At 43.7% G+C, this 23207-nt stretch overlaps 1 protein-coding gene across 6 annotated transcripts in view; it reads right to left on the reverse strand.

The window, feature by feature from the left end:
- Positions 1–935: 935 nt before the first annotated feature.
- The window catches only part of WFS1 (wolframin ER transmembrane glycoprotein), a 74599-nt gene continuing 52327 nt past the window's right edge, over positions 936–23207 (reverse strand). For 4 of the 6 annotated variants that reach the window (XM_044417754.1, XM_044417757.1, XM_044417753.1 and 1 more), the window contains one exon: positions 20544–23079. In XM_044417754.1, coding sequence (XP_044273689.1) covers positions 21268–23079 — 1812 coding nt within the window. In that variant the 3' untranslated portion in view covers positions 20544–21267. Of the gene's footprint in view, positions 1122–20543; positions 23080–23207 lie in introns of those variants that run through there. The other 2 variants (XM_044417758.1, XM_044417759.1) reach the window with 1 other exon arrangement.

The following is a 23207-nucleotide window of genomic DNA, read 5'->3' on the forward strand; positions in this document are numbered from 1 at the left end:
GGGACCATACAGGCAAGTTTTCTCCCTGCCTTATTGCCCTGCCTGATTCATGGATTTATTTTTTGGGGGGTGGGGTGGGGTGGGGGGTGGTTCTAGATGATGTCATTTCTTATAACTTTCTATATTTTCCCACCACTATCTTTTCTCTTAACACAGAAAATCTATTCAGGAAGAAATGACAGAATATCTGTACAATGCTTTCTGAACTGTAGCAGTAGCTCCATTTTGTTCAGAAGCATCCCTTGTGTAAGTAAGCAATAGACTGGAAGAGCACATATGACCAGACCCCCTCATATTTTAATATTTTGTATAATATAATTTTGTACCATTTTCTGGGCTATTGGCTTTGTATTGCACTTTTTTATAGTAATGTTCACATCTCAGTTTCTTTTCCCTGTGCAGTAGATCACAATAAGATCTGGAAAGTGTTGCATAACTTCCTGTGGTATAATTGCTAGCCCCTGGGAATCCAAAACATGGATTTCTTTGTGCTGAGAATATTCCCCACCACCACTATGATACCCCACTTTTTACTGATGAACCTAAGTTCATGTGACCCAGTTTACCTTTCATGTGCTATCAGTTCCTGGTTACTGTGAATTCAAAAAAAAAAAAAAAGTTGGATTTACTTTTAATGATTGTCCCTCTGCTCCAACAGCTAATACTGTCTAGAGGCAAGAATATTCCCAACACCCAGTGAATGTAAAACAAGGAAAGTATGAATAACATTGAAGAACAGCTATACAATATGGAAGGAGAATGAAAATAGAATATGAGGAATGAAATTGCAAGTTGGGAGAAACATGATAGGTGAGAGTAAGAAAGAATTAACAGGAGAATGTCTGGAGTTTTGTGGAAATTGAACACATTCAAGGTATGAAAAATCAAGTAATTACATTAAGTTTGATCTTCAAAAAAGAATAGACGAGACTAAATGCAAATTGAAAAGGAGGAATTCATTTTTATGTCTTATTACATGTACAGGGACTTAGGTTTTCAAAGTTGTCTTCTGCTGAAGCTGGAGTTATGTTCATTTTATCTATGTTATAAGAAGTTACACAAGATGATTCTGAATCAACTGATTCTTCATCAAATCCAAAAAATGTTTTCACAGCATGCCTCTGAAACAAAACCAAAGATTCTCATTACAGACAAATCCCAAACAATTTCACTTTCATATGCTCTTTGTCACATTCTCTTAAGCCAAAACATAGGGAAATGGCTCTTTAGTACCCACACCAAATGTAATCAACAATATAAACTCTACTGAAGTTCTCCCCTTATGCTGCTCACTCTGTACACCAGTTAAAATATACATACATGAGCTGCTGAGGTAACCAAATATGAGAAGGAACTCATGGGTGCATTCACACATCATGACAAACCATCATGGTCAATAAGCTGCAGCAGGTTGTCATGTGAACAACCCACAGTGAGCCTGACAGATGATTGGTTGGCCCTCTCCCCCACCCTCAGTGCTTCTGTGCATATCCTAGGAGGCATTGTGGAAGGAACTAGTTACTTCTTATCCCCCACCTCTGCTCACCATTTTGGGTTCACTGCAGCTTATTTCCTTAAACAGGAAGCTGTTAAACTGACTTTCATGATCCTATCTTGGACACCTAGGAGCCCCAGAGGCATTTTGCAGGGTGCCCAGGGTCACCCAGTTTTTAAAAATAACTGCACAATAACTTTAGGACTTTAAAAAGAAATCAAGACACACTTGTGCAATTGTGAACCTTTACACAATTTTGAACTGCAAATATATGTCTATGTAAATCCTAGTCCAAATCCCCATTTTTGGATTCAGCCCATCCTTTTTAAAGAAAAACAGTGTTTTGACAGCAGGCTGTCAGAGGGGGTGAAACTCCTTTTTCTTCTGGAAAAGGATATGTGGTGTACATACCTGAGCTCCTAGATGCACAGGGCTGAGTGAAAAATGTGCAGCCTGATGGAATTAAAGTGTGTGTGTGTGTGGGGGGGGGGGGGATATAAGAGCACTGCTGCAAAGTGGATATAAATCCCCCAACTCCCAATTCCTCACATCTTTGCTTTTTCTTGACATCTTAGTCAAGAAAAAGGAGAGAAATGCATTTACAGCCTTTTCTGAGCAATTACAGCCTTTTCCGTTGGTACCTGCCACCACTTGGTGGGAACAAGCATAAAATTGTTTTTGCATGAAAATTATTATGCAATTCAAAGAAACTAAAATGGGTAAGCATACACAGTACCTCCAACATTCCACTGAGGCACTTTGAAGGGACTGCTCATAGCTATTCAAATGAGCATCTCTCTCTCTCTCTCTCTCTCTCTCTCTCTCTCTCTCTCTCTCTCTGTGTGTGTGTGTGTGTGTGTGTGTGTGTGTGAGAGAGAGAGAGAGAGATTATTGTGTGTGTGGGTATTTGAGATTAGCTGGTGCTGCTAATCAGTTGCCCCATGGTAACAGCAGCAAGGGGTTTTTGCCAGTCTTGCCTTGGGATTGCTTTTCCCTCCCCCATACCCATGATGGGGTCAATCATTCAAGTTTGATGACATGAGAAAACCATCATAGGTGCAACTCATGGACTGTGGGGGTAACTTGTTTCCCTATCCTGGAGAAAGCCCTTTATTTGAATATATAATAGAGATGGTACAAGAAAGGGGTTTGGAAAGCTTATTCAGTGTCAGCATGCAAACTTGATTACAAATGGTTTATTAAGTCCTGTTTTCCATCCACATATGGAACCTCAGAGGAGTCTAACAAAGCAAAATAAAACAAAGATGCAAAATTGCAAATACACAGTGCAGCAGTACATAGCCTAAAACATTCAAGAGAAGGAGAAAAAAACACCTTTGGTTATTACTATTGTCACAAACACACTGAAATATTGCTGTTTTTACCTGGTCCCTGAATGCCACCAGGAGGAGATAAGATGGTCCTCCTGGATAGAATGTTCCACAGTCTGAGCACACAAAGAAAAAAATCTTAACTGAATTAACCTGCCTTACTTCTGATGGTCGTAGAAACAACAGGACAACAACAATGTTCAGCAGGACCTTTGCTGAACATTTAAGCAACTATGTAAGGTTATCCAAGGGTAGCAAACTACCATTATTACTTTCTTCTGCTTTAACAAGCAGGAACTCAGCCCCTCTTTTCCTCACTGAGACAATGTTATCCACCTGTCCTGTGAGCAGAAGAGAAAGAACTTAGTGAAGTAATCTATCACCACCACTTTTTCCACCTCCTGCTGCAGGCCTTCCCCTAATGAAGGCGATTGCAACTGTCCAGTGAGTGGGCACAGGAAGAAGCTTACACCATATCTTTCTCCCTATCCCCATGCCTTGCATGTTGAATCTAAAAATCTTATTGTAGGCCTGAGGGCAGAGACCATAATGCCTCTTATTTTTGTGAGCCACTCTGGAAGCCTTTTTGGCTTCATGAGGGATGCAACTGTTAGACATAAATTAAGGGTAAGGCAATCCATTAGAAGGCCATATTAACTTGGAAACAAAAATGAAGGTAATGAAGATGGTAAAAGATAAAACTAACATGCACTGAAAAATGGCCTCTAGTAAAAAATTGAGCTGCAGTATTGTACGCCCACCTGAAGTCTCTAAACAGTCTTCAAAGGCAGCCCCACACTAAAGCAATGCATTCTGGATGAGACAAAAGCATATGTGAAAGCAGTAACATCTGCCTGGTTTTTCTTAAATGCTTCTGTAGAATTGACATAAAAGTGATTAAAACTGTTTGGTTGACAAGAATATACTGTAATGAACAAAGGTATTTCTGAGCAGTTCTTTCCCTGTATACATTAGGCTTCATCATTCGTTATTGTCCTCCCAAATTTGAAGGCAAGAAGTGGTTATTGCTAACTGTCTTACTGCAGGCCTATTAGTACAGACTGGTTTTAGCTGTTTAGCTGTAAAACTAGGTTTTAAATGTGTCAACTTGTATTTTCTTGCATTTATTACTGTTATTCACTGCCCAGATAGCTTTGGCTATTGGCTGGAGTACTGTAGCAGGTGACTTGTTCTTTCTGTAACAGGTCATTTAGTTAGACAAATGCTGCTACCATGAAAATGTAGAAAATAAGTCCTTATATTAAGCCCATAGCTCTAGACAGAGAGATCATTTGTGGGGTACACTTTTTGCTCTTGATAGATATAGATGAAAGGAACTTTTGTAGCACCTGAGTGTTGCCATAGAGTTTGCTCTCACTCTCTAGCTCAGTTCCTTTACACATAATGCCAGTAGGAGAGTCTTTCTCAAAAAATAGCAATAGCCTTTATCAGTCACCTAGATAGTATGCCCAGGGGAAACTGTATGGTGCTGGTAATCGTGGACTATTCAATGAGCTTTCCAGAAGTATATCCTGCCTTCTGAGATGGGAAGGCTTTGGTTGAACCCATTTGCTCAGGTAGGAATGCCCTGGGAAATAATTACAGATTATATACATGGCACAGCTTTATTTGCATGTTCATGCCAGCTACTGCTAATCAAACATCTGTGTACGTCTGTCAACTCTCAGAAGGGAAAAATTAAAAAACTGAGCAAGGACAGTGTGAGAAATGAAATATTATTAAGTGGTAAGATGAAAACCAAAGAAAGGGTGAAATACAGGGCTAAGGTAGGATCATTGAAGTTCCTTACGGCCAAAAGGCCTGAGGATAGAACTATGTAAATAGTTGTACTAAAAGTAATAGTGTTTCTTACATCAAAATCCTTAAAAATACCAGAGAGGGTAAAATTGGGGGGGGGGGGCAGTGGTAAAACTGTCACCTTCAGTGGAAGAGAGCAGGAAATTGATTACCTTTTACAACTGGTCTTAATGAGCCTGAAAGAAGGCCTGTTTGTCCTATCTCATCCTCCCACAAGATTTAAGAAACAAGTTGGCGTCAAGTAAGAATTTACAAGGCCAAGCCGGCCTGTTGACCTCTTAGAAGGTACTGCACACGCTTAATAGGTTCATGAATAGTAACTGACACATCTCTCATAGGTAATAGGCTCATTATATGAACACGGGATGTATGAGCGGGAGGGGGAGCATATCAAGGGGTAGTATGATGTAGGCAGATGGAGAAGATTGTAATTTCTTAGTAACCCAGCCAATGGGAGAAAAGAGGAAGGGTCTGCAAGCTGGGAAAAGGGAATAAAAAGCAATATCTTGTGTGTAAACGGCGTGCTGCCTGTGTGGTGGGCGCCCACTCTTGCAAGAACAAATTAAACTGTACTGCTTGGTACTTTGCCTCCATATCGTCACTACTGGGATTTACTCCTTACAGACAGGAAGAAGTAAGGAGGAAGGAAAGGTGAGAAGTCCTGCATATGAAACCATTCAACAGAGAAGCATGCTTTGTTTTTGTCAGATTGACTGAGGATAGTATGAAAGTATGAGAAAAACATTAGTCTTTCTGATGAGCCAGCTGTCTTAAGAGCAAACTGGGGGGGGGGGGATTTCCCACAGTATTAAGGGAGGTTAGACTATGGTGGAGAAACATCATCTTGGAAAGCTTTCAGAAATATGCTATCAATTATGCTAATGCTTTTTATCTTTAATAAAAGTTAGAAACAAACAGTGTAGAAAACATTACTACTTTTCACTTCAGTAACCAAACTGTGGCTTGTAGAGGAAAACACAATTCAAATTCAGTATCACAAGAACATTAGCAAATAACTTAAGAGCTACTTACCTTCATGTTTGTAAGTCATTTCTTGGCAGCCAGAAAAAAATAGGCATACCAGAGCACACAGGCAAATGAAAAAAGAAAAATATAAGGCAAGAAATATATATGCCATCTTAAAGATGCTGTACTGAACAATAAAGATTGCTGAGCAACAAATGGTCCCACCAAGTTTCCAATAATTCCATTATGCCATTCCAATGCCAGAATAGTTCATAAAGTTTCAGTATCTGCTGAGTATGATTCTTAAATAAAACAAGTAAAATCATATAAAAGTGATGGCTATTGGAGGAAAAATCTTATGCTTACTGTACAGCTGTATTTTTCAAATTCACTAAGCTCTGTATAAAGAGCTGCACCCTCTATGGTGCTCCTTGAGATATGAGCTAACTGGAAGCACTGTGGTACTCTCACATCCCATGGCAATTAACATAATACCCAGTGAAAGCCAGCATAGCAACAGTTACCTGGTACTCTTATACACCAGCAGAGGAATACTTTCATAATGCTATCAAAGGCCATTCAACATCTCCACTGACAAGTTCCCATGGTTTAATCTACACTAAGGGTGAGCAAGATGCCATACTGAGCATGACATTCTCCTCTATTGTTGATGCATAGATGATAATATAAGGCACAGGGCAACTGAAGCAGCATAATGCAAGAGTTTAATGCAATGAATTGAAAGTACAACATTAATATAAGAGCAGCCAAATATAAATGAATACGGAATTAATAATCTGAAATGGGCAGCTAGAAACAAGGTTTTACAGGAAACCAATGAAAAGGGGGGCATATAATTTGACCATAATTCTGTACAACCAGTGCTACTAACAGGCAAAAAAGGGTTAAAGAGCATGATTCAGAAAGCTTTTGGGGTGTCTGGAAGTAATTATGTGGCAGAACCAAAATTAAAGGAAGTAACTTGCAACTACTGTTCATTGCAGAAACTAATGGTTGCAGGCTACCAATTTCAACTGTTATGAGTGTGTGGTATACCAGAGGACTGCCTGTTCTGAAAATTCCACTTGCGACTGACAGATTTGTATGGGAAGCCCACAAGATCTTTGATTTCTGCAACATTAATCCAATAATGAGGAACATTAAGGTCCAACATTGGTTCAATAATAAAGAAAGTGAAAAAACAACTTGGGAAATTTATTATTTCTGAAGCACTATCTATGCAGTGCTGGACAAGCCAAACCAATCCTTTCATGAACTGTAGCTAATGACAACTGGGGAGTGGCAGATATACCTTCCATATACATCATATTTACTATTCATCATATAATGCCCTTTCCAGCTGTCCCATTAAGCAAGGTACATAAGATGATGAGCCACAAATGAGAGGGACTTTTCAATGGTGGCACTCTGTTTATGGAATGCCCTCCCTAGAAAGACTCACTTGGTGCATACATTGTAGTCCAATATCTACAAATTTAAAATGTCAGCACAAAACAGTTGAAGGAAAGCAGCATTTTAGGTGTATAATTTTGTGAGCATGCGTGCATGCGGTTCTCCTCCATCCTGTTTTGGGGAAAACACAGGCAAAATACTCATTTAGTATCTGTGCCTGTTCCCTCACATCAGTCGCCAAATCCCCTTCCTCCTTATTTATTTATTTAAAACATTTTTATGCTGCCCCCATCGCAACAAAGCCTCAGGGCGGCTTAAAACAAAAAGTTATACAATAAAAATATTAAAACCTGGTGCATCTCGACTTAAAAATTTTAAAATCCTAAAAATAGTCAATAAATTAACACTTAAAATAAGTTTTAAATAAAAAGGTCTTAGCCTGGCGCCGAAAAACAAATAATGACGGCGCCAGGCGGACCTCTCTGGGGAGCACATTCCATAGGTGGGGCGCCGCCCTCCTAATATCATTCACCACAGGGTTCCCGGAGAAGGGCATCTGTTGCTGATCTCAAGGGGCAGGAGGGCATATATGGACGCAAGCGTTCCTTTAGATACCCAGGACCTAAGCCGTTGAGGGCTTTATACGTCATAACCAACACCTTGAATTGGGCCTGGACTTCAATCGGGAGCCAGTGGAGCTGACGGAGAACTGGGGTTATATGAGAACAACGCCCAGTCCCCGTCAACAGCCTGGCAGCTCTATTTTGAACCAACTGAAGTATCCGGACCGTCTTCAAGGGTAGCCCCACATAGAGCATGTTGCAGAAATCTAATCGGGAAGTTACCAAGACGTGTGTCACTGTCACCAAGCAGTCGTTCTCCAGGAAGGGACGCAGCTGATGGATCAGCTGAAGCTGAAGGAAAGGGCTCCTCGCCACCACCGTCACCTGAGCCTCTAAAGGCAGCTCAGGGTCGAGGAGCACTCCTAAGATGCGAACCCTGTCCCTCAGAGGGAGTTCAACCCCATTTAGGACAAGGCCAAAGTCCCCCATCCCGAGGCCCGAACCACCCACCAACAGGACCTCCGTCTTGTCTGGATTGAGCTTCAGTTTATTGGCCCTCATCCAGCCCATTACCTCGGCCAGGCACCGGTTCAGCACAGCCACCGCCTCACCTGGATTGGTGGAAAACGAGAGGTAGAGCTGGGCATCATCAGCGTACTGATGATTCCGCAGCCCACACCTCCTGATGACCTCTCCTAGTGGTTTCATGCAGATGTTGAATAGCAAGGGGGACAACACGCCCACCATGTGGACGTCCAGCCTGTCCTTGAACACCCGCACCGATGGGGCCTCAACGACCTCTCAACGAGACTTCTGGCTATGCAACCAAGGGTGGCGTTCCCCTGCTTGACCACCGCATCACACGGCTGACTCATGTTTAGCCTGCAGTCAACCAGTACCCCGAGGTCCCTTTCACAAGTGCTGCTCTCCAGCCACTTGTCACCTAACCTGTACTTATGACAACTATTCCTATGCCCCAAGTACAAGACCTTGCACTTATCCACAGTGCACGCCATCCTGTTATCTCCTGCCCACTTCCATAGTCTGTCCAGATCCTTTCGGATCTGGAGTACTTGCTCCTCAGTTGTGGCCACTGCTCCAGTTTTAGTGTCGTCTGCGAATTTGATCAGCAGACTGTTCATCCCTTCTTCCATGTCGTTAATGAACAGATTAAACAGGATCGGCCCCAGGACAGAGCCCTGGGGGACCCCGCTTGTCACTGGCCACCGTGCCGACGATTCCCCGCTATGGTTACCTTCTGCTTTCGGTCAGTCAGCCATGCCCTAATCCACTGGACAGTGCTTTGGTATTTCCCAAAACTCCTGTTTCTCAACCAGGATATCATGTGACACTTTGTCAAAGGCCTTGCTGAAATCCAGGTATACCACATCCACTGCATTCCCTCCATCTAGCCATCTCGAAACCTTGTCATAGAATTCCACAAGGTTTCTCTGGCAGGACCTGTTTTTGCGGAAACTGTGTTGTGCGGCTGTCAGCCTCCCTTCCCTTTCTAGCATCACTAGATCTGTCCCTATTATGAGCCTTTCCATTGTTTTTCCTACAATGGACGTAAGACTAACAGGTCTATAATTCCCCATGTCCTTTCTACTACGCTTTTTGATAATTGGGACCACTGATGCCACCATCCAGTCCTCTGGAACTTCACCCGTTCTCCACGAGGTCTCCAAAATGGAGGCCAGCGGGCACGAGAACCCCTGCCAACTCTCTAAGTACTCTCGGGTGTAGCCCGTCAGGGCCTGGCCCCTTTGTAATGTCCAAAGCCCAGAGGAGCCGCTCGACTTCAGGGGGGGGGGGGCGGACTCTAATCTGTGCCCCTAAGTTCCCAGCCTCATCTAATCTCCCATGCGGATATTCTCCATCCTGCTTTGGGGAGAACACAGAGGCAAAATACTCATTTAGCATCTGTGCCTGTTCCCTCATATCAGTCACTGGATCTCCTTCCTTATTTAGTGGTCCCACCACTTGTCTCCCCTTTACATGCTGAAAGAAGCCCTTTTTGTTGCTCTTGATTTTCTTGGCAAGTCTCAGCTCCTAATCAGCCTTAGCCTTGCAAAGAATCCTGCAATGGGCCTCCTTCTCCCGGTATACCCTTTTGTCTATTTCCCCCAGTACCCATTTTCTACGGAGGTTCCTCTTTCGTCTAATCCCGCTAACCACCTCCTTTCACATGCATGGCGGCACTCTCCTCCGCCTCCCCACCTTACTGACTAGAGGTATCGTCAAGGCTTGCGCCTCCAAAACCTCCCTTTTGAGTGCTATCCACCCCTCCTCAACTCGCTTGACTTCCACTATCCCAGGAGACTTTCCGCAGTCTGGCCTTCACTTGGCCAAAGTTGGCCCTCTTTAAGTCCCATCTTCCAGTGCTCGACCTGCTGCACATCCCCAGTCCCCTCATCTCAAAGCAAAGGATGGAATGATCACTCGCACCCAGAGCTCCCCTACTCTGTACTTCACCTATCAGCTCCTCCCTGTTGGTCAAGACCAAGTCAAGGAAGTTTCACCCCCTCGTCCCCTCTCCAACCCTCTGTGTGAAAAACCCTTCCTCTATAGCTTCTAGGAAGCGACGTGACCTGGCTGTCACCGCCAAGTGAGTCTCCCAACTACTATCTGGGAGACTGAAATCTCCCATAATTCCTGTGTCTCTCCCCCGAGATATCCTTAGAATCTGGTCTGTCAGGACATCATCCAGGGTCTCAAACTGACCTGGAGGGCCATAACATACCCCCACTGTCAGGTCTCTTTCCCTGTCAAAACCCCTAAGTTTCACCCAGACTGCCTCTGCCGAATCCCCATCTGTGCTGCATTCTATCTCACTGCATCCTATCCCTTCCCTACCTATAAAGCCACGCCCCCACCTCTCTTTCCCTTCCTGTCACAAACAGCTAGTACTGGATTTACAAATCAAGAGCCCTTTTATTGACTACAGTATAAGGGAAATCACTTTCGCTCACATTCATCCTTTCATACTCACCAGGAAAACCCCACTATGAGCTGATCAGTCTCAAATGGAGGGATGTGTGCCGCAGACATTGCAGTGCTTACAAGTCTAGCACAATTAAACTTGCAAAGTCCCTGTTTTATATACCTTATCTAAGCTCTTTCTTCAAAGTTTTTGTTTTGTTCAAGGAGAAAAAAGGATAGGGTGGACATGCACATGGTAGGAATGTCATGAGCAGAGCTGATTGGAGCTGGGGCGGGGGGGGCGGTAAGACTAGATGGCCTGGGAGACCCCTTCTGACTTGCTCTGTTTCTATGTTTCTATGTTCCTTGGGTTAGAACTCATTGTCCAGTCTCATCCAGTTCATTGCTTCACTTCCACAGGAAGGGTCTTATCACCAGTTTTCTTTACATCTCTCCTTATAAGGTATCCTTGGGACTACTGTCAAGCATCATGACCTCTTCACTCTGTCAGCATTCCTCCACTTTTCATCTAGGAACTCAGAATCCATTTTACTCCCATCCTGCTCCTTACCATTCTTCAGGTTTTCCCAGTTTCTTCACCTGAAATAGGCCTATTCATTCATCCATTCACTCATTAAATCTGAATGCTGTATTCTTTTTGACAGATCACTTCTCTTTGCTTGATTTGGTGACAGGAAAGCCTTCATCTGCAAAATGCTTTTTAGGCTGCAATCTGACGCCTCTAAACCTCTGAACGCAGATTACAGGCATCCTATGTAGAAGGGGGGAAACACTGAGACAAAGCTGGTCTCTGCCCTCCTCCTGCTCTGTTAGCTAGACAATTTTGGCTACCTGCAACACTTCAGAGTAGGAAAGAAGGAAGCTGAGGTTCTGCCAGGATATGTCATGTGTTAATGGTGCCAACCTACTCCCCTCTCCATCCCTCACAGAACACCTTCTAAATTCCTTCTCCAATATAACAAAGTGACCTCAAAAAAGCAGGTGGTGCTGTTCTTCCCATGCCAGCCACAAGGGGGAGGGGGGCTGAACTTCGATCCTCAGTTCCAAAATTGAACGGATTCTCCAATTTCATAACTAGGAAGCTGAACAATCCCTTGCCCCATAGCCAAAGAATTACTCCTTCCTTTGATGTTAATAAATATGTACCATTTATGTAGAGCAGCTACATTTATTAGTGCTTTAGTTTCATGCAAATGCTAAAGGGGCAGATGTGAAATATTATGATAATTTCCTCTCTAGCATGCTACTGTATGTTCCCTGTTAGTATTAGTGTTTGGTGTATAATTTCTGGTTATGACATTACAATAAAATAATATTGTTTCATGGCCTGAACAGAAAAGTTTGCTTCTTTCCCCTTGGTCACAAAGGTCCACAAAGAGAAATGAATAGTGCAGGCAAGTTCAGTGCTACCAATGGCTGCGCTGGGCCTAAAGTAGGCATTGTGGGCAGCCAGCCCCTAGGCCTACCCCCTTTCACTTCACTAGGAGTCACACTGGGCCTACGTTGGCAGAGCGCACCTCCCAGCTCCTACCTTCCTTCCTCAGGTACCTTGCTGCTCTTCTGCCTCCTGCTGTCCTTTTCAGCTCCTCCTTGTCCTGCCCTGCTGCAACTGCCACTGGTGGGATCCAAAAGGACTCCCAGTGACTGTCCTTTGGCTAAAATAGGCCTTGTGGTCAGCCTGTATCTAGCCTCACCCCTTCCACTCTGCTAGGTGTCATGCCCAGTCTACATTGGCACAGTTGATCCTCCCAGCCCCTACCTTCCCTTCCCCAGGTCCCTTGCTGCTCTTCCGAGGTCACTCCTGCTGCTGCAACTTCCACCGTAAATTCATGGTGTCTCTCATATGAATGCAATATTCTCTATCAGTCAAGCCAAATTCTGCCATGTAAACCTGAATTGCAGATCTCACCACTGATATCTTAGGGACAGCAGTATGACTGTTTTGGAAGGGATTCATGTGTGGGCAGCTGGTTGACCACTGTGTGAATAGAATACTGGATTAGACAGATCCAGCATGGCTTCCATGTTTTTATGTTCAATGAGGTGCTCGATGCCCACCGTATTGCATGTTTTGGGATCTGTTTCGTTATTCCTCTGACTTATGTCTTTCTACCAAAAATGGCACCCAGTGCAACACTCAGTCTCAATTAACCTGGCCTGATGGTGTGGACAAGGTGACTAACCATGTACCCTCTTGATCTCTGTTCCTCATGGCTAATTAAAGCTAACTATCATGGCTTGGGTGGGTGGGTCTAGAGCAGTGATGATGAACTTATGGCATGCGTGCCACAGTGGGCACACAGAGTCCTCTCTGTTGGCATGCGAGCCAAATCACCCCAGCAGCCATGTGCATATTCGGAAAGAGTAATGGTGCTAGGCGACATCACTCATTAGCTGTGACTCACCACAAGAGGCAGTGTCAAACAGGCCAGAGGCAGGCACAACAGCCACAGCGGTTGCCCCAGAAAGGGAGTAGGCGAGCAGCGAGCGGTTGTGCCAAGCACTGGCAGCGGTGCCCTCCTCCTGCCTCCTCCTCCTCCCGGCCAGCAGCATGTGCGCAACCGCCCAAGCCACCTTCCTAGCACAGTAGCAAGGCTCTACCGACTTGGTAGCTGCAGGTGCAGCCAGGCAACCGCGCGCTCGTCTGGTCATGCACCTGCTCCTGGTCCGGGCTCCCATGTCAGTGGTTGCAGGGGAAGCTGGGTGAAGGGAGTGAGTGACAGGGTTGAGGTGGCAGAGCAGCAGCAGCTGGAGTGAGGAGGAGGAGAGAGAGGGAGCCCAGGATCAATATGGTGCTTCCTGGGGAGGGAAACCGAAACGAGGAAAAGTGGAGGCTGGAACTGCTGCGAAGCAAGAGGAGTGGGCGAGTGGCAGGGACCCCCTCACCTGACCCACTTGCCAAGGCTTGGCAGTGCCGTGGAGGCGCCTCAAGGAAGATCGCAACAGAAACATGGAAGGGATCAGCAATAGCCTGTCCTCACCTTTAGTTTAGGCCTCTCCCCACTCCATTCCACCCCTCCTGTAAACTTTCAAGTGCCGCTGGAGCTCCTGCAGCATTCCTGGTGGCTAGTTTGGGGGCAAGGAGGGAGGGAGTGGGCACACCTGGGTGCAAGCAAGCCTGGCATCCCCCAACTTGGGGGCACTGAAGATGAACATGGATCCTTCACTCTGTTATTGTGTTTTTCTTTTAAGACAAAAGATGTTAATGTATGTGTTGTTTTTTTTCTAAACTAAAACCTCAGTAGTCAGGTTTTATTGCAGTGTTGGCACTTTGTGATAAATAAGTGGGTTCTGAGTTGCAGTTTGGGCACTTGGTCTCTAAAAGGTTTGCCATCACAGGTCTAGAGTGAGCTTAATGCCTCCTTGTGTGAAGGAATGGTACCTAATGTTTTGACAGAGGCAACAGTGAAACCATGCCCAACAAGTCCCACCTTGGACCTGACAGTTTGTGACAACTATCACCCAGTTGTGAACATGCCATTTTTAGATAAGATGATTCAGAGGATCATGGTGGAGTACATGTATCCACTTATTCCCACTCTCTGCTTTCTGTTCTTTAACTAGTTACTTATTCCCTCCCCTCTTATTCCATGACCGCAAAATTTGTTCAGGAATCTTTGGTGAGAGACTGTCAAAAATTTTTTGGAAGTTCAAAGAACTCTAATAGGCTAGTGTGACAGGACTTACTTTACAGAAACAATGTTGATTCATTTTTAGCAGGGTTATTTATTTTATCTCTTATAACACTTTCAACCTATTTATCCAGGACAGATATTAAGTTAACCAGTCTGTAATTTCCCAGATGCCCCCTAGGTCCCTTTTTAAAAACTCGTATAGGCAGTTCCTGAGTTTACGAATGTCTGAGATATGAACAACCCCTACTTAGGAATGAACTATCATAAAGCCTATTAATTTTTTTTAAATTACTGCAGGAAACCACTGTCAGTATAGAGAAAGGAAGTGAGAGGAGAGAGAGGAAAGGACTCCAAGGAATCACCACAGAGAGCAAGGAAGCAAAAGAGAAGATAGGGAGGCCTCCAAAGCATGCCTTCCTGCCCTGCCCATCCAAAGAGGGAAATCTCTCCAGCGTTTCCTTGCTACAGAGAGGAGACACTGGTGAATTTGGTGGTGGGGTAGAGATAGTCATGGTTTTTCCACTTTCATGAGGGTCCTGCACACCTAACCCCCACAAATGTGGAGGGCCAACTATAAATAATCCAACTTACATACAAATTCAACTTAAAGAGGAATTTCAGTTTTCTCAGGAATGGAGCTCATTTGTAACCCAGGGACTGCCTGTATTGCAGCGGCCATTCTCTAGTCCTCTGCTACATGTTAACATTTTTAAATCAGCAATTTAATATCATAGTTCTTTAAGAGTATCAATAACATTCCTGCCTGAAGTTTTATTAATTTTCAATTTGTCAATAATGTTGAGAGCTTCATTTTTTTATCATTACTACTTGGTTCAGTTCCTCAGACTCTCTTCCTGAAGACATCTATTCAGGCTCAGGTATTTGTCTTATGTCTTCTGCAGTGAAGATGAATGAAAATACTTCATTCACCTTCTTCATTATTGTCCAGTGGTCCAACTCCCCTTCCTAGATGATTTCCTGGTTCTGATAAAGAATTATTGATAATTTCCTCTCTAGCATGCTATTGTATGTTTCTGTTAGTGTTTGGTGTATAATTTCTGGCTATGACATTACAATAAAATAATATTGTTTCATGGCCTGAACAGAAAGTTTTGCTTGTTTCCCCTTGGTCACAAAGGTCCACAAAGAGAAATGAATAGTGCAGGTAAGTTCAGTGCTGCCAATGGCTGTGCTGGACACTAAGATTTAAGAAGGATGCAGGTAAATTTGAAAGGGTCCAAAAGAGAGCAACAAAAATGATCCAGGGTTTGGAAACACTGCCCTATTTAAGCATGTGTTTATTTAAAGCTTTTCTATCCTGTCCCCTACAGAACATCTTGGGACGGCTTACAATATGAGCAGAGAATGAGAGAACTGGGCATGCTCAGCCTTGAGACGAGAAGACTGAGCAGGGACATGAAATCCCTCTGCAAGTACTCAGAGGCTGTCTGTGAGGAGGCAGAGGGGCTCACCCATTTTCCTGGGACCAGCAACGGAGCAGGGCTGAAGACAACAGGGCGTGGCTGCACAGAACACACGAGACTGCAATGGCGGGAAGACACGGGCAGGCGTGCAGCTGTGTGAGATTGCCAGCCAGGGAAGAAACTGCTGGGTTGGGTGGAGTGGTGTGTGAGAGGAGGGTATAAAGAGGAAGAGCAGAGGAAGGGAATGGAGAGGAGAAGAGAGAGGCAGAGAGGTGCGGAAGAAGGCGCGTGGAGTTGGTGATGGGCTGACTTGGCCACTGCTCACAGGCAGGCAGATGCTAGCAGCGAGGGGAAACCCTCAAGAGACACAGCTCCCCATTGCTGCAGGGGCAACACCGTTCATTGCCGTAGAAACAGGAGAAGAGGGACAGAGCAGGCAAGAGCTGGATGCTTTGGGAAGCACAGCTGTAGAAGGTGTAAATGGCAATAAAGAGGACAGGTGAGCACACTGGCTTCCTTGTGTCTTTCCTCATGGAAATAAGGAAACAAGGCATATTTAGAGTGCCCCTCCCTCCTAATACAGTCACACTGTCACAAAGAGGAAGGTCAAGATCTCTTCTTGCTGATGCCAGAATGTAGGACATGGAATAATCAATTCAAGCTGCAACAACCCAGATTCAGGCTGGACATCAGGAAAAGCTTCCTCACTGTCAGAGCAATACGACAGTGGAACCAGCTGCCTAGAGAGGTGGTGAACCCTCCCACCCTAGAGATTCAAAAAGAAACTGGACAGCCATCTGAGTGGGATGGTGTAACATGGTGTCCTGCAGGGGGTGGGACCCAATGGCCTTCATGGCCCCTTCCAACTCTACTATTCTATGATTCAGTGATTCTATGCTCAGCTGGATCTCTCAGCTTGGACCTCTCATTGACCATGATATCTTTCTGGAAAGCCTGGAGAGGCTAGAAGAGGCAATGCATTGCAGTGGTTCCACTCCTACTTGACTGGTCAATTCCAGAAGGTGGTACTGGGCGATTATTGCTCTGTGCCATGGCTGTTATGCCGGGGAGTACCAACAGGTTCTATTTTATCTCCTGAAGACTGCAGTCCTGACTAGCACCCCTGGACTGTCTCAGCAAGGCTGGAAGTTCTGCCTTTGCCATCCTGCCAGCCTTTCCTTAGACCTGGCTTAGTTTTTCCATCAGCCCCTTTGTCAAAATCTTTTGTATTTGCCTGGACTTGGACTGCAATATAATAGCACTGGTATCAGGTGAGATACCTGGCCATAGTCTAGTCTACTTGTTTTGGATAAGTTCCTGCTAGTACAGCTTGACATTGTCAACAAGGTGCTTGGACAGGTTTGTGCAACCACATCTGTACTGGATCCTTGTCCCTTTTGGCTAATAAAAGGTAGTAAGGAGGGAACTGCTGATTGGGCCATGGAGGTGATTAATGCTTCTTTATGAGAGAAGTGGCCCCTGGCCACTTGCAACAAGAGGTGGTGAGACCACTCCTGAAGAAATCCTCCCTGGATCCAGGACTCAACAATTTTAGGCCGGTGTCAAACATCCTCTTCCTGGGCAAAGTTCCTGAGCAGGTGGTGGCCAACTAGCTTCAGGCACTCTTGGATGAGACTGATTTTCTGGATCCATTTCAGTTGGAGCTCAGGCCTGGTTTTGGCATGGAAGCAACTTTGGTTATTTTGTATGATGACCTATGCTGGGAGTGCGACCCTGTTGGTTTCCTGCACCTCTCAGCAGGTTTCAATACCATTGACATTGTATCCTTCTGGGACAACTGTCTGAACTGGGTGTGAGAGGCACTGTATTGCAGTGCTTCTGCTCCTACTTGGATGGTAAACTCCAGAAGGTGCTGCTTGGGGGATATAGCTCTGCCCCTTGGATCCTCCAGTATTGGGTTCCTCAGGGCCAGTCTTGTACCCCATTCTGTTTAGCATCTACATGAAACTGCTGGGTGAAGTCATCTGGAGTTTTGGAGTGCATTGCCATCAGTATGCTGATTACATGCAATTCCTTTTTCTTCTTTTCATCTCCAGCAAATGAGGCTGTGGATGTGCTGAACTGGTGTCTGGCCATGACAATGGGCTGGGGCTCTAGGAGAAGGACCCCCAAATATGATCTCAAGTTCCAGGTAAGAATATATGGGAGAAGGTGATCCTTCAGATAATCTGCCCCCAAGCTGTTTAGGGCTTTGAATGTTAGTACCTGTACTTTGAATTGGGCCCAGATTTCAATCAGCAACCCCATGTAACTGGAAGAGGACTGGCGTAAAGGATTCTTGTGAGCCATTAACAATCTTGCTGCCCTGTTTTGGATCAGCTGAAGTTTCTGAATCATTTTCAAAGGCAGCTCCATGTACAGCACACTGCAGTAATCCAAACAAGGGGTTACCAGAGCATAGATTACTGTAGCTAAGCTTTCTCTGTCCAGATAGGGTCATAGTTGGTATATCAGTTTAAGCTGATAAAAGGTGCTCTGTGCCAGAGTCCCCCCCACCTGTGACTCAAATGGTAACTCTGGATCCAAGAACAGTCTCAAACCTGTCCTTTAGGGAGAGTACAACCCCCTCCTGATCAGGCTGAATATCACCCAACTGGATAGACAGTCCACCCACAGCTCTGTTTTGTGTGGACAGTCCACCCACAGACTGCACAATCTTGTCTGGACTGAGCCTGTTTGTTGGCCTTCATCGAATCCATGCTCAGACACTGATTCAGAGCAGCCACTACCTCACTTGGGTCTGATGAAAAAGAGTGGTAGAGCGGCATGCTATTTGTGTATTGGTGACACCTCCCATATAACCTCCTCCAGCTAATTCATGTAGATGTTAAATTTAATTTCTATACTGCCCAACAGCCAAAGCTCTCTGGGTGCTTCACAGCAACATATTTAAAGACAATATAAGCTAGTCCAATTAAAATGTGTTAAAAGATCATTAAAACATCACCAAAGTTGGCAATATAAAATTAAAACCAATTAAAACCAGAAAAAAACAAAAAATATACATTAAAAAGACACAGTTAAACCCTATTAACAGCCAGCAGGATCCAGTACCTAATTAAATCTACTGAAGTAGAGGATGGACTTTGCCTGGCACTGAAAAGATGGTAAAGTTGGCATCAGGAGGAACTCAGTAGAAAGCTTATTCCGTAACTGGAGGGACCACCACTGAAAAGGCTCTTCACATTGTCATCATCATCCAGGTCTCTCTTGGAGGTGGCAGAGAGGCCTGAGAACTTGATCACAGTGTTTGGGTAGATAGTGCTTGGGAGATGTGTTCCATCAAGTACTGTGGTCCTGAGCTGTTTAGGGCTATACAGGTCAAAACCAGCACCTTGAATTGGGCTCAGGCAGCTAGCACAAGTGAGCCAGAATCAGTGTTATATTATCAGACCGTCTGATCCCTGTTATTAATCTGGCTGTCACATTATGCACAAACTGCAACCTCTGAACAGTCTTCAAGGGAAGTTCCACATAAGAATGCATTGCAGTAGTCTATCTTAGGGATTACCAGAGCATAGCTCACTGATAGGTTATTTCTGTCCAGATAGGAATGTAGCTGATCTATCAGCTGAAATGGGTAGAAGGTGCTCCAAGCCACCGAAGCCACCTGGGCTTAAGTGACATTGATGGCTGAAGGAGCACCCCCAAGCTGCGAACCTGCTCCTTTTAGCATTAGCATCTTGTAATCCCTCATTACATGAGGGATATAGCAAGGTGCAGCAAAGTGCCACAAGGATGGTGGCTGGTTCGCAGGGTAAGCCATATGAGACACTGAGGGAACTGGGTTTTTTCAGCCTGGAGGAGACTCATAGGGGACCTGTTAGCAACTTATACGTATGTGAGGGGTGTCATGAGGAGGTGGGTCATGACCCTTTTCCCCTGTGGATGAGGGCAATGTTCGTTCCAATGGAGCAAAGCTCAGGGAACCAAGATTCAGGTTGGAATGCAGGAAGTACTTCCTGAAACTTAGGATCCCTAGGGCATGGAATGGGCTTCCATGGGAGGTGGTTGAAGTGCCATCAGTGAGGGTGTTCAAGGATAGGCTGGACATGCACATGGTAGGCATGAGCAGAGCTGGCTGGAGCCAGGGGTCAGACTAGATGGCCCAGGAGGTCCCTTCTGACTCATTCTGTTTGTGCTTCAGAAACAGTACTATGTGTTATCCACTGCAGTATTCAATAACTATAACATGGGTAAATTGTATTTAAAAGCAACTGGACTTACTTGTGTAAAATATAAATACTGCAGGTTATTCAAGCATAACCATCTGAAACCCAGTATGTAGCATGAGAAGTCTAACCAGTTAGAAGGTTACCAACAATTATACTGAAAATAATTTGGACTGGTTCACAAATGAAGATGTCTCTACTGAAATACATTCTCTTTGAGACAATATGGAGTTTCTCTGCAGTGCATCAAATGTGATAGCCAACTTGCATAAGCTAATCATTACTTGATGCTGGGGTTATTAAGTGATGAAAATGGACATGCAACCCAGCCTTTGAAAGAGGGCAAGTTCTGCCACTGTATGGGCATACTGGTTCCAAGTGGGAGTGAATTAGTAAAATCCTGTATGTAACTTTTCCCCCTGTCATTAAATAGTTTACTGAAAGTAGCAATCATGATGGACTTCTCAAACCTCAGTTTTGGGAAACTTTTGGGATTCGTAAAAGACTATTTCACTACTACAGCATTAGAAAATCTGTACAAAAAATTAGGATTTGAAAAAAAAATTCAACTAGAGTTGTCAAATATTCCAGACGGTGGTGAAGATGGTGGAGAACTGAAAGAGAAATTATATTCAACAGGGTTTATAGGGAGAGCGGCCATGGAAACAAACTATTCCCCAAATATGTAGAATCTGACATAGCATGCTAGAATGGTACCTGAATGTGAGAAAAGGGTTTAAATAATACTGCAAAGCTTCATGCTACAGGTTTTGAATATTTGTTTCATTTCACATTTACAAATACAGAATATTAGCCAGGTGTTCAGTTCCATCTCCTTGGTAAATTCCTATATATCAGCAATTCAGGCTTTCCTCTGAAACCAGGGGTGGGTGAGGGGGTATAATCAATCAAGCTTAAACTGCTGACTGAACAAATGTCTGCCTTCCGCATAAGAGTTAACCAGCTTATATTTTAACTCTGCTCAACTTTTTAATCATGTGTTCAAATTAATGGCAAAGATCACTGTATACAGATACTAGAAGTCAGCTTAACTATCTATCTCAACTTCTATCTCGAAGAATAGAAGAGCAGAAGGGTGAATTATCATAAGTGCTTTTAATATCTCCGGTTCAAGAACAGGCAATTGTTTTGGACTACAATCCCATAATCCCTCATCATTGGCACTGTTGGCTAGAATTTATAGGAACTGGAGTCCAGAATATTTGAAGATGACCAGGTAGTCTATTCCTGCTTTTAATTGATGTTAAAAGTCAACTCTGGCAGGAACAATTATTTATGCTTTTAATATGCATTTAGTCTGGTATTTGTTTTAAAGATGTAGAGGCTTCTGCAATACAGGATTTACTAAGACAGCATTGTGTGCACCATGTGCAATACTCAAAACTGTTAGCATGCATTAAAAAAATAGTTGTAGCTGTATTCACCAAATATTTGGTTGTGACAGTACAGGTATTTTGAATCAATTTCAGCATGCAACTGACAAAAATGGAGAGAAGAAAAAATTAAAGACAAATCTGAGAGCTTTCTGGACAGTGCTTCTCCAATCATGCTCTATCTTCACATGCCTTTCTGCAGGTGAAAGTTTGGACATGCAATTTAAACAAGAGATGGCTTTCAGTTCAAATTCAGGCCATTTGCTGCCAAGACGGCCTTCTAGAATAGTGCTAAACTCAATTATACTTCCTTGCCTTAAGTTCAGCAACACTTTCTTAAATTCATTGCTTGCCTTCAGCACAATATCTTTGGTTATATCCTCCTCTTCTATCAGCATATTTCCATTTATACTTCTGAAAGGCATTCCCACAGTTATTGCAAATTTATAACGGTCAAACCTTTTCATGTGACAATTATGCTTTGTCAGATACTTTAGACGACAGAGTTCCTCTTCTTCCATGGTAACTCTTTTTGGGTCACACACTGGATAAATTTCACCATATAAGCATCTCAGCCAATCTCCAATAAACAAAGGAAGCATGTTTACTGCTGACTCCGCACTATTTTCAATGTCAGTTACTCTAACATATTTGAACCTTCCAGTCCATGTCACTCTGTGGCCCTCCAGATGACTACATAAAATCTGAGTACGTGCCATGTTGGTTTCCTTCCAAGCCCGAGGCCCACACAAAAACCCATATTGATTCCATGTCAAAGTGGAGTTGTACACTTTCATTCCCTCTGAGCGATATACATAAAACCAACAGAACATTAATATAGCAGTAAGCCACACCAGTATAAGTTTAACAATTGAACTCCTTGTTAAGGATTTAACCATTTCAACTACAGATATGCTGGTTCTCATCCACCTTTGGAAAAGTAAGGGAACAGCACATAACACGAGGGTTACCACAATCTTCACAAGTTCTAGTGTTACGAACCATTTTATGAAATGGATGAGAAACATCAGTATAATGCCTATCGCTAGAATAGGAAGGGCAAACAGGAACAAAAAGTAACCAACTGAGGCACGGATTAGACCAATGCCAGATGACTCTTGTAAAATAACCACTGACAGTTCACACCACATGAAACATACTAAATAAGGAACCAGATAGCAATATATGCCTTTAAAGTTCCTCATCTGTGACATCCTAATGAAGAGATAAAACAAATACAGAAACAAAAGGCATGGGATGCTCAGGTTGAGCACAAAGAAATGACCAACAGGGATGCTGTAAAATGTTTTCCCCAATAACTGTAAGGGACCCAAATTTATAGGTACCATCTGTAATAAGGAGAGGGAGCCAGCAGCAACCTCCGTTAATAATGCTCTTCGTGTGTAGGGTTTGGCACTTGTGCCCAAACTCATGTAACTTGTCACCATAAAGAAAACTGAGATTGTAGCTAACTCTGAACATGGTATCCAGTCCTTGCTTGCAATAGGGAAAGAAAAAATGACAAAGAAAACAGAAAGAAGGAAGTAAAGATAGGGCTCTAAATGGTTCCAGCCAAAGTTAACTTCTGCTTCTTCAACATCTAGGTTTGGTTCAAAACGAAGCAGCAAGTCAGTGAGGGTACGGAAGTTTTCCCAAGCTTTACTATCCTGGAATACTTTCAGGGTGCAAATCACCATGGAAATGAAGGCCAGATAGAAGATAACTAATGGGATAAAAAATGCAAAGAAGTCAATTGTCAGATTACTTATGATAAAGAAGAATATGAGAGCATTTATGTGATGTGTTGGAACAATAGTTGAGAGCCAATGCATTCCTGCTTTCGATGCAACATCTATGAGGTGTTCTTTGATTTCCATAATAGCATGAAGTGGATACTTTATGACCTGGAAATGAATAAAATGCAGTTTGATCAATAATTATTTTCAGTATCACATTTCACCACATGCCTCTTGGATAAAATGAGCAAGCCAATGATGCCACATATTTCAGATGGCTACTTTTTAATTATCTT

This window comes from Varanus komodoensis, unplaced genomic scaffold, assembly GCF_004798865.1.
Source record: "Varanus komodoensis strain SLA01 unplaced genomic scaffold, ASM479886v1 scaffold9, whole genome shotgun sequence".
NCBI classification, from domain to species: Eukaryota; Metazoa; Chordata; class Lepidosauria; order Squamata; family Varanidae; genus Varanus; species Varanus komodoensis.